Source organism: Hevea brasiliensis, chromosome 1 (assembly GCF_030052815.1).
Source record: "Hevea brasiliensis isolate MT/VB/25A 57/8 chromosome 1, ASM3005281v1, whole genome shotgun sequence".
In the NCBI taxonomy this organism is placed as follows: Eukaryota; Viridiplantae; Streptophyta; class Magnoliopsida; order Malpighiales; family Euphorbiaceae; genus Hevea; species Hevea brasiliensis.
Window position 1 is genome coordinate 117,513,972 of NC_079493.1, and position 12,548 is coordinate 117,526,519.

General features: G+C 34.1%; 1 protein-coding gene across 1 annotated transcript; it reads left to right on the top strand.

Moving 5' to 3' along the window:
- The first annotated feature begins 2,496 nt into the window (after nt 1-2,496).
- On the top strand, nt 2,497-6,546 carry LOC131180813 (disease resistance protein SUMM2-like). The gene is made up of 3 exons (XM_058148541.1): nt 2,497-5,473; nt 5,671-6,219; nt 6,394-6,546. Exons 1-2 carry the CDS (start codon nt 2,783-2,785, stop codon nt 5,911-5,913), a joined length of 2,934 nt encoding a protein of 977 aa, XP_058004524.1. The 5' UTR covers nt 2,497-2,782; the 3' UTR covers nt 5,914-6,219; nt 6,394-6,546.
- Nucleotides 6,547-12,548: the final 6,002 nt, after the last annotated feature.

A 12,548-nucleotide genomic window follows, 5' to 3' on the forward strand; every position in this document is an offset into this window, starting at 1 on the left:
ATAAATATAGTTATCAGTGGTCCAAAATATATATATATATATATATTATATATATATATATATATATATATATATATATATATATATATATATATATATATATGACTAAAAATATATTAATTAAGAGTTGACACCTCCATTCACAAGTAATTGACACTCATAATTAAAAATAATAATTTTATTTCAAATTTTCACTTTAATTTATTAGTTTTAGATAATATTTAACTGAATAATTTTATATTTATTATATTTTTATTTAGAGATATTTAATTTTTAATCATATTTTTTATTTAATATATTTAAGTTATTTAGTGTTATGCAAGTATGTTAAAGACTTTTTACTAATTAGTTTTTGAGCTAATGATTATAATTCTATTTTTTTAAGAATCTTTGTTAGTAAAATTTTTCTTTTTTTATTTTAATTTGATGGATTATTTTTATTTAAATTAAATACTATTAAATTAATATATATATTGATATTAAATTTTTTTATAATATATATAAAAAAATAAATAATTTAATTAATTGAAGATTGCATAATTTAAATAAAATAAAATAAAATTAAAATTATTACCACGCAATATATAAATAGATAATTAGATAAATGTTAATGAGTCTAAATGGGTTATAATTTTATGAACTGCAGTGGTTTTTTTTATTCCATCTTTTTTTTTTCAAAGATATTAATATATAACGAAAGGCTATCATGGAGGCAAGTCATGGCGTACAAAGTTTAAATAAGAATATTAATGTGTGAAAAAGGAAATAAAGCGACCCCATTGTGGAAGCTGTCGGTGGCAGAGGCTGACGCATTCTCGCGGTCATCCAACTTTCAGAGGAAACTTCCTTTGTCTTCTGGGTGGAGCAAGAACAACAGTACCACAATTTTGATCAAATTAAATGCTTTAATAATATGATGAGTAATTTAAATAAGATAATTATTATTATATTTTAAGTAAATAATTTATTTTAAATTTTTTATATAAAATTATAATAATTTAAAATTTTATATTTTAAATTTCTATTTTATCTTTATTTAATGAAAATTTATTTTTTTATTTTTTTTTAAAAAAGCTATAACAATAACTATTTAGATTATTCATCGATGCAATTCTTATATATTTTATGCGATTTAAATTATTTAATGTAAATCATAATTGTGTTTTAACTTTTTTAATTATATAATTATATATTTGGAATAAATACAAAAATTTTACTTGTACATTCATTTCACCTAAATGAACTCTAAGCCTATTTTGTAGAAAAAAGCTAAGGAAAAACAAGTGAGTTTTTATAGAAAAAATAATTTTCTTATAAATTTTTGTCACAAAGGGATTTATTTATTTATTTTTATATTTTGAAGGAAAAAAATATAAGAAAAAATTATTATACCTTTATTATTATATTTATATTAATTAAATAAAATTATATTAAAAAATAACTATTAAAGAAAAAAAAGTACATAAAAGAAAAATAAAAAAAATTAATATTATTTTTTATTATTTTTTATTTTTACATTTTAATTAAAAAAAAACTTTTTTATTATAAATTGATCCCTAATCACTACTCATAATTAAATCTATCTGCCTTCCACCTCCACATCATCAAAAATATCTTTTGATAAATAGTTTTTCCCTCTCACTCACTTTTGATCATTTAATTTTTAAATTACACCTTTGATTAATTTCCCCTCAATTGTGTTCTGCTGCTGATTATGTTGAAGTACTCGGGTCTCTGGCTTTATTTGTTTTTTATACTCTGTTTCTCTCATAAAAAACAGAGTACGATTTACTTCATGATTTTAATGGGTGATGCCATGCAAACCACTAACCTACTTCTTGTTTACATGCGATTTTTTTTTTCTTCTAATGTCCCAACTTCAAGATACTGTTCTCCTATAATGCGCTATACAGCAAAATTTAGATGAATGAAAATTTTACTTTTATTTTTTTTCCCTTTATTGTTGTTGGTTAATTAGCTTGGAGGGAATCCAATAACGCGAAAACATGAATCCTTCTTGTGGCCTATTTGTAAGGTGCTCACAAATAACCCCTTTTTTTGGCTCTTGAAAATTGATCAATTCTACTGTGATGAGTCAAATACTAAAGTTGAAGTTTTCACTAATTGTGGAGAAGCACACATGTTTCTCTGAGATTCTTCTTGCATTAGCTTACCATATATTTGAGAATCAGATGGCAACTTGAATTCGGAAAAGATAGCACCTCCTCATCCATGGATACGAGACACCGTCTTGAATTGTGGCTTTGGATAGTGCAGTAGCAATGGTAGTGAAGTTGAGGAAGAAGAGATTGAGGGATTAAATATTGATTTTTTATTTTAAATGAGGCTCATATTTATAATTAAAAGTTATTTTATTTAAATAATTAATGTCACGTCAATAAATGCGAAAGACTTTATTTGTTAACGGTGCATAACTATTTATTTTATCTCAAACTGAATCTCAACCTTTTAAAATATTTTTAAATTTTGATTTGTTAAATCCCTGTAAATTCCTCAAAAATAATTCACAAGTGACAGCTTTCCAGTAACTCTCACATTATTGTCTTCCATGGCACAGGTCTCCCTGCACTTTCATTCTGTTGCTTTTTCTCTGAATTGTCTCTTTTTCTCAAAGTTTAAATCCCACTGCCCTTCTGAAATCTGTTAACTCTTGATCTGAAGATTGAAGAATCAACCTCTCCCTTATTATTTAGCTGAACTCTTCCTTTCATCCTTGGAAAAAAAAAAAAAAAAAAACTCTTCCTTTCTTCGTGTTATAGCCATGTCAGGCATAGAGGCGGCAGCAGCTATTGGCCCCGTCTGTGACGCTATCAAAGGCTTCTCCTCTTTTTGTTGCGCTCGCGCAGATTACTTTGATGATTTGGAAGCCCATCTCATGGTCGCACAATTTGAAATGGATCAACTGGAGATAATGAAGAAGCATGTAGTAGAGAGGGTTAAGAAAGAAACCAAACCACAGATGCAGCAGCGCTTGGAAGTAACCTTCTGGCTCGAGAAAGTAAATCACGTGCAGGAGGATGCAAAGAAGATAATTAAAGAAGCTGAAGAAGAAATTTGTAAGAAAGTTCTCAGATGGTTCTGTCCTAAGAAGTGCTGCTCCTACAAGAGGGTTGGAAAGAGAGTAAGTGAAAAGCGCGGAGAAGTGAATGAACTCATAGAGGCTGGTAAATTTGATGCTGTTGTCGAGAGAAAGCCTGTCGATTTAGTGATCCAGATGCCTGTAAGGAAAACTTTTGGGTTCGATTTCAAACTTGAAGAAATCTGGACATGGATTGAACACCCAAGTGTGGAAATTATAGGGTTATATGGAATGGCAGGCGTGGGTAAGACCACCCTCCTCAAGAAGATCTACAATAAGTTTTGCGAAAAGAGTGACTATGTGTTGATTTTTGTTGAGAGGTCTGAACAAGACCCAGTGAAAGCGGCCAAAGAAGCTATTTGCAAAAAATTTGGTATCTCTCAAGAGGAGTGGAAAAATAAAGGTGAGCCAATAAATAACGCGATTTCGAACATTTTGGGAAAGGAGAAATTTGCTTTGATGTTGGATGGTGTAGGAGGGCAATGGCTACATCAACTCTTGGACGAAATCGGAGTTCATCTGAACGGCAACGGGAATGGGTCCAAAGTCATTTTTACTACTCGGTCAAAAGAGGTATGTGACAGGATGAAGGCAAAAACAATTGAAGTAGAGCGTTTGCCACCAGAAACTGCTCTACAATTGTTTGAGTTTTGTGTGGGAGGGGACACTCTAAATGCTAATGGGGAGATCCCAATACTGGCTGAGGAACTTGCTGGTGTGTGCAATGGTTTGCCGCTTCTGCTCACCACTATCGGTCGAGCCATGGCTAGTAAGACCAAACCCCGCGATTGGGAGCGTGCAATTGAAAAATTGAAGACTCAGCCATCATCATTTCCAGATGTTGAAGCTAGTGTCTTTCCTGTTCTCAAGATAAGCTATGACAGCTTGAGCGAAGATACCCTCTGGAACAGCTTGAGCACAGATAGCCTCAGGAAATGCTTTCTTTACTTTTCGTTGTTCCCAGGAGTTGATAATATTAAGAAAATGGAACTGACTGAACTCTGGATCGCAGAAGGGTTTCTAGATCAATCTAATAGCACGCATGAAGCCAGGGAAAAAGGAGAAGATGCTTTAGGAAGTCTAAAGAGTGCGAGTTTGTTGGAGACTGGTAAATCAGCAGATTTTGTTAAAATGCATGATGTGATTAAAGCAATGACCTTGTGGCTAGCTTGTGAGGAGGGGAAGGCAAAGGACAAAGTGTTGGTACAGGAAAAAACACCACAGCTTTCAACATGGATTAACGCAGAGAGGATATCGTTGTGTGGTCCTTGCATCGAATCTCCCCGTGAGACACCTTCTTGTCATCATCTTACAACATTGCTTCTCAGGGCTACTAATTTGGAGATGCTGCCAAGTGAATTCTTTCAATCTATGCCTGCTTTGAGAGTTTTGGACTTGTCAGATAATAAAGGCTTAATTGAGCTACATGTGGGCATTGGATATTTGGGGAACTTGAGGTATCTAAATTTGTCAGGGACTTGCATAAAAAAATTGCCAGTGGAGGTTCAAAATTTGAAGAAGTTGCAGTTTTTGATATTGGATAGGACACCGCTCCAGCTAGATATACCAGTGGGCGTGATCTCTAGTCTTTCATCATTGCAGGCTTTTAGGAGGGTATTTGATCAGATGTTGCTTCTTAATTCTCCACTAGATGATCAAGCAGAGCTTCTAAAGGAGTTGGAATCCTTGGAACACATAGATGAGATTGGCATATTTTTATCACATGCTAGTTCCGTGCAAAAAGTATCGGACACCCACAAGTTGCGAAGATGCGTAAAACAGCTGCAACTAGCACAGTGCACAGATCGTCTACCAAAACTCTCTCTAAGAGGAATGGAGCATTTGGAGAGGCTTGAATTATTGAAGTGCTCGTCCCTGACAGAGCTTGAAATTGTCAAAGAAAATAATCAGCAAGAGCATCAGGGTTCTGAGATCACAGTTTTCCCTGGCCACATCTATAGGAAAAGGCAGCAATCTTTTCCCAACCTCTGTATTGTGAGGATCCGCAACTGTCCAATAAAGAACGTGACGTGCCTCATAAATATCCCGAGCCTTCAATCTTTGAAATTATGTGACTGCAATGAAATTGTTCAAGTAATAAGTGAAGATTCTAGGCAAAATGTCTTCGAAAATCTGGTGAAATTATCTTTGAAACGCTTACCAAAGCTCAAGTCCATCTACTGCCAAGCCCTACAATTTCCTTCCCTTGTGAAGCTAGCTGTATTTGATTGCCCGAACCTACGAAGCCTTCCATTGGATTGCAACAGCGCAAAAAAATTAAGACAAATTAAAGGGAGTGGAAGCTGGTGGAACGATATGGTACCAGAAGGCATTCGAGATGCTTTCTCCAGTAAATTCAGGGAAACAGATGCTGTACGTTCAACTCTTACTCTTTTTTATTTTATTTTAACCCTTTAATACTAATACTAATATGACATTGAAATTTGAGACTGGATTTTCTTATATTATCAAACTCAATATGTTTCAGTTCAAAAAAAAAAGTCAATATGGTTTTCTGATCTAAGTATCATTCTTAATTACCTCTCTATATATGTGGCTTTTTGGAACAGGTTGTGGAGCATGTATTGAAAGAAATGACAACGGAGCAGGATGAGGTTAGGGATTGCTTTTCTCGTCCTCGTCCCGTAAAAGAAGAGGGTGAAGCTTGCTCCTCTCATCCTGGTCCCGTAAAAGAAGAAGATTGGGGTCTGAGTAAAATGAATTTGCCTATACAACTTTTCCTTTTTTCTCTTTCTCTTTTCATTTTAATTAGTCATACAATATTAATTTATTTCTTAAAAAATAGATTATAAGTTGGTCATATAAATTTTAAACATAATCGTAATATATATATATATATATATATATATATATATATATATATATATATATATATATATATCTTTTAATAAAAATATAATATATTATTATCTGGTGAGCAATGGGGATTTGGACGGGGGAGACCCTCACCCTGCACGATTGGAGCAGACTGGAGAAAAAATTGATCGGGTGGAACGGGACAGGCGGGTTCCAAAAAAACAAAGAGAAGTGGAAGCTGGTGGAACGATTTGCCGCATGAACCATGCTTTCTCCTGAAAATTCAGGAATCAAGATAGTGTGTAAGTCCAACTCTTACTCTTTTTATTTTATTTTATTATTAAAGCTTTAAAACTAAAACTAATATGATATTGAGACTGGGCTTTCATTTTGTATGATCAAACTTAATTTGGTTTTCTGATCTAAGTAATCATTCTTTCCTTAAAGCCTCATATATGTGTGGTTTTTTGTAACAGGTTATGGAGCTTGTAAGGAGTTACAAGGCATACGATCCTCACAAGACTCCATATTAATATATGTACATTCTCTGAAAGAAGAGCCGAAAGCTTGTGTTGTGCAATAATTATGACATCTCAATGAAAATATATATTAGAAAGTCGTGACATTTATGGATTGTTTGTGATCTCCATGCATGAAAGTATGAATATAAATAAAAAAAAATAACTTAAAATAAACTACATAAAAAATTCAAATTTTAAAAACTCATCCTTTTTTTCTTAAAAATTTATTCAATCAATATAAAATGTAACTCACCTTAATGTCATCACCTAATTCTAGATTCAACACAAAGGCTGCAAATTCACTGTCCTTCATCTTCTATTCTTCTCTTTTAATGTGGATGAAAAAACTAAAAATTAAGTAATAATTAAATTTCTATTCCATCCCTACCATTTTAAATTAAAAAAAATAGTGAATTGAAATCCATAAGGGTCTGTTCGGTTTAACTGTTAAATACAGCTGACAACTGTTTACTAATAGTTGTTACTGTTAGCTTATAGCTGATTTATGTTAAATAGTTGGTAAAATTATATTTAACTGTTATTGTTGATATTTGAAATGACTATTAAGGGTATATGTTATATAATTTATTTTATTATTAAAACAACTATAAAATTATAAATTTATTATATTATATTATTTATTTTATTATTAAATTAAATATATAATTATTAAATTAATATATTATATCATTTATTATATTATTAAAATAAATATAAAATTATTAATCTATTATATTATATCATTTATTTCATTATTGAAATAATTAAAAAAATTAATTTTTTAAAAAAATAATTAAATAATTTAAAAAATATAGATAAAATAATAAAGTAATTATTATTGTTATAATAAAGTAATTATTATTGTTGATAAAGAAAAAAATTATAATTAATTTTAAGTTTTTAAATATAAATAAGTATTTTATATTTTATATTATTAATAAAAAATATTTTAACAAAAGTTGAAATGCATAAGTTAAAATGTTAAAATCATAAATGAAAAATATAAAAATATTAATAATATTAATTTTCAAGTTAAATAAAAAAGGATAATATGGTCAAAATAAAAAATAAAATCAAATCAGCTATAAACTGATGAGAAACAGTTTTAAAAGTAGAGCTGATACAAACTGCAGCCGATGGGTACCATATCAGCTACCCATCAGCTATCAGCTTTATTTTTTAAAACTTGCCAAATACTTTAGTTTACCTATTTAGGTGTCTATCAATAGCACCCAACAGGTAAATTAAACACCTCCTAAATATTATAATCATTCTAGAGAGGTCTTTCTTTTTTTGCCAACATTCAAAGATAACATTTCAAACTATAATGAACTTTAGAAAAATAGAATTTAAGTTGGAAAACTCAACTCAGCTAGTTAGTTAGCTAGATGTCTAGTTTGACTTGATTTAATAATTAAAAACACATTATTTATTTAATAAATTTAGGTTTAAATCCTCACTTTTTTTTAAAAAGTAATAATTTAATTCTTTGAAGTTCAATTTTATTTTTCAACTAATAACAATAATTGTTACAGAGAGGTATGTAATAGAGAAATCACAAAATAAAAGAAGTAAAAAATATAACATATATAGAAATATTTTTTATTATAGTGAGTAAAACACTAATATATTGCCTAATATTTTATTTTTATTTGGACTCTTAAGTGTTAAATTCTAAATTATGTAAACTATTAAAAAAATAAAGTGAAGTCAGCCATGTTAATCTTCACATGGCAATCAACAATTTTGGTGCTTCAGCTCCAAGGTTAGTAAACCATTTTTTATTGAATCTTGCTTGTATTGTGCAAAAATTTTTTCCAAGCTTGTCAAGATGTATAATATTTTGAATATTTTGAGTACTGTGCAATGCCATTAAGTAAATATAAGCCTTTTAATGTATTTTGAGATGTAATTTTCATATTTTATCATAATTTCATAGAAGTAATAAAAGAAAGAAAGAAGGTTAAAGTATATCCATTGAAATATGAACCTGTTCGAACTAAAAAGCACAATTTTATGCGTAAAAAGAAATGTAAGAAAATTTTATAAATTTCATTGCAATAAAGGCGTTTAGACTTGTTACGAGTTTTTGATAGTCTTAAATTTATTGGTACCTTAGTGTTGGTAATGATCCTAAAATTGGATTACTACAAATTTGATTTTTTTTTTTAATAAAAATAATTTGAAGGTGTTGGTGTGAGTGATTTTAGTGGAAGTGGTAACTGAGGCATACTTTCTTCTCGACACCAATCTCAAAATCTAATAATTCACTTTAGGATGTGTGTAAATCAAGGGACCAATAATTGTCCTTTCAGTATCAAAGAAAAGGACAAAAGACCAATGGGACATGCAGGGTGGCGTTGACTTTGTTGGCAATAATGTATTTTGGAATGCACGTATAATTGCCTCCCATGTGAACTGACAGGAATTGATAAGAAGGAAAAGTGGATGGGATGAAGAAAATGAAAGGGAAATAAAGTAAACATAACAAGACTCAATTATTAAGGAAAGTTGACAGTTTCTGCTACATGATTGTTTTTTAAATTCATATAAAACATCTTTCTATCATTTTTTTTTTATTATATGAAAGCATAATGAATCGAATAATATTAAGGGGAGATTTGTTAAACAGACGTTATCAAATAGCACCCCCATGTCCCTCTCATGTAGCAACATGAAGGCCAAAAAACAAAAGAGACTGAGGTAAAATTTTAGCTTTTGAATTTCGGTCAATTAAATCTACCAACAAAAGAGACTGAAGTTTTCTGGGTTTAGCTGGCTACTACAGGCGTTTTGTACAAGATTTCTCCAGGATAGCAGCTCCCCTAACTAAGTTGACCAGGAAGAATGTTCAATTCATTTGGACAGATGACTGTGAGGTGAGTTTCCAGAAGCTTAAGGAGTGTCTAACCACTGCCCCTGTGTTGACACTACCTGTGAGTGGTGAAGGATACACCGTGTATTGTGACGCCTCCAGAGTTGGCCTAGGGTGTGTTTTGATGCAGAATGGAAAGGTAGTGGCTTATGCTTCAAGGCAGTTGAAGAGGCATGAGCAGAACTACCCCACCCATGATTTGGAAATGGCGGCTGTAGTCTTTGCACTGAAAATCTGGAGACACTACCTGTATGGTGAAGTGTGCGAGATATACACCGACCACAAAAGTTTAAAGTACATCTTCCAACAGAGGGACTTAAACTTGAGACAGAGGAGATGGATGGAGCTTCTGAAAGACTATGATTGCACCATCCAGTACCACCCTGGGAAGGCCAATGTTGTAGCAGATGCCTTGAGCAGAAAATCTTCTGGCAGTTTGGCGCACATTTCAGCAGAGAAAAGACCATTGATTCAGGAAGTACATGAGTTGATGGATCAAGGTTTAATCCTAGATCTGTCAGATGAGGGGGTATTGTTGGCTCACTTTTCAGTGAGGCCAGACTTGAGGGACAGAGTTAGAGTTTCCCAAAGACAGAGACCAACAATTGATGAAGATCATAGAAAGAGTACAAAGAAGGTGAAGGTGGTGAGTTTGGATTTGCCAATGATGGCGCCCTAGTGCAAGGTTCTAGGATATGTGTGCCCGATGTGGACAACCTCAGGAATGAAATCATGCAAGAGGCACACTATACATCAGACAAGATTCACCTGTGTTCCACCAAGATGTACCATGATGTGAAAGATAGCTCTTGGTGGAATGGCATGAAGAGAGACATAGCAGACTTTGTGTCCAAGTGCTTGACTTGTCGAAGGTGAAGTTTGTACACCAGAGACCGTCGGGGAAGCCGCAAGAGCTCCCTATCCTGCATCGGAAGTGGGAAATGATTACTATGGATTTTGTGATCAAGGTTGCCTCGTACCACGCGAGGATATGACTCGATATGGGTAATTGTAGACCGCTTGACCAAATCGGCTCACTTCTTACTCAGAAGACTACATACTGTGGGCACAAGATGCCCGGCTCTACATTCGAGAAATAGTCGATTGCATGGAGTTCCGCTTCCATAATATCGGCAGAGGGCCCAGATTCACTTCTGGTTTTGGAGAAAGTTGCAGGAGGCACTTGGCACACAGCTTGAACTTTAGTACACCTTCCACCCTCGAGACAGACAAATTGAAAGGACGATCCAAACATCGGAAGACATGCTTCGCATGAGTGTCTTGGATTTTGGAGGTCGATGGGATGAGACAATTAGCTCGTGGAGTTTGCCTACAACAACGATTATCACTCCAAAGATAGGGTTGGCACCCTATGAGGCATTATATGGAAGAAAGTGTAGGTCTCCTCCGTGTTGGACAGAAATGGGGAAGCGAAAGTGCATGATGTAGACCTAGTGCAAGACACTTGAGGTAGTTCCTTTAATCGTGGAACGATCGAGGACGGCTTTGAGGCGTAAGAGTTATGCGGACCCAGACGGAGGGATGTGGAGTTTGATGGGTGACTATGTATTCTGAAGGTTTCTCCAATGAAGGGAGTCATGAGATTTGGAAAGAATGGCAAGTTGGCACCTCGATATCGGACCTTCGAGGTTACCGATAGAGTGGAGCGATTGCTCACCGGTTGGAGCTACCACCCAACCTTTCTCACGTTCATCCGTGTTTCACATCTCCATGCTCAGAAATACATTCTGATCCTTCTCATGTCTTGAATGGATGTGATAGAGCTAAAAGAGAACTTGACATTTGAGGAGCGACAGAGCCATAGTGGACTACCAAGTGAGACAGTGAGATCCAAACAGATCCCTATGGTTAAGGTTTTGTGGAGGAGTCGATCGGTGGAAGAGTGCACTGGAGTCCGAGCGGGACATGCGTAGCAAGTACCCTTACTTGTTCAATGCATAATCATGTGTTTTATTCTGCCTTGTGTAAAAATTCGAGGACGAATTTTCTGTAAGGGGGGAAGAATGTAACACCCCAAATTTTATTATTTATGAGTATTTTTGATATTTTAATTTTATTTAAATTTTAGGAATTTTTTTGAGATTTTTCGGATTTTAAAAATCGGGTTCGATTTTCCGAAAATATAAACTTTGATGATTTTTAAAAATTAATTTAAAGACCACGTGGCAAAACTAAAAATATATTTGGAGTCTACGTATTTTTCTGAGTTTTACGGAATTTTTTCGGAATTTTTGGACCTCGTTTTCGGTCCCGAGGCAGAGTAAAAATTCAAAATTTTGTATTTCGAATCGAACCGGCCGAATCGAACCGGACCGGATCGGACCGGTCGAATCGAACCGGCTCCCTTTCCTTTTTCTTCTCCCGCGCGTCGTCCCTCTCTTTTCTCTTTCTTTTCTCTCTCCTCCCCTCCCCTGCGCGCGCGCGTCGCTCCAGTTTCTCCGGCCAAATCCGGCCAATCCGGCCACCGATTGGACCGGGTCTTGTGTCTAAAATCATCTACTCGGCGAGAGCTTTCCATAGACACCAAGAACGCCGAAATCCATCGAGCGGTTTGTCCGATTTTTGCTCGGGAAGATTTTAGCCCATTTCGACTTTTGGGCTAGATTTCTCGAAAACCGTGAATCCCACGAGGAAACCGAGGCCACCAGCACGCTCCATTCGTCGAGAGCTTCGCAACGACATAAATTTCGAATTTTTCCGACACCGTTTTTCGGTGGGTCCCACGGAACTTCGCAATATAATTTCGAGCATTAAATGAGCTTAGAAAATTCTGAAAAATTTATGTGCTAACCCCCGTGTTATGGGCTTCGTGTAGGTATCCTCGATTCGCGGAAATTCGGCGATTGACCAAGTTCGCAAATTTCGCCGCATGCACTGCGGAAAAAGTCTCGAATTGGGCCGAGGTTTTGGCTAGCCCCATTGTCGACGCCCCGAAAGGCCCTCAAGTCGGAATCGGAAAAGGTAAACCCGAACCTAGTTTTTACGTAATTTTCTAGTGCTTAAATAGGATTAAAAATCCATAAAATATTCGTGGTAGCTTAGAAAATTACGATTCTTTTTGCAATAGCTTAGTAATATTGCTAAGGACCGCGGGGCAAAGTTTTATAATTTTTAGAGCTTGTTTGGGCAGTTTTTGCAAAAATGATCAATAATAAGGACTAAATTAAAATTTTGCGTATTGTGATGGATGATTGATTTGATGGGCCCAGGAGGG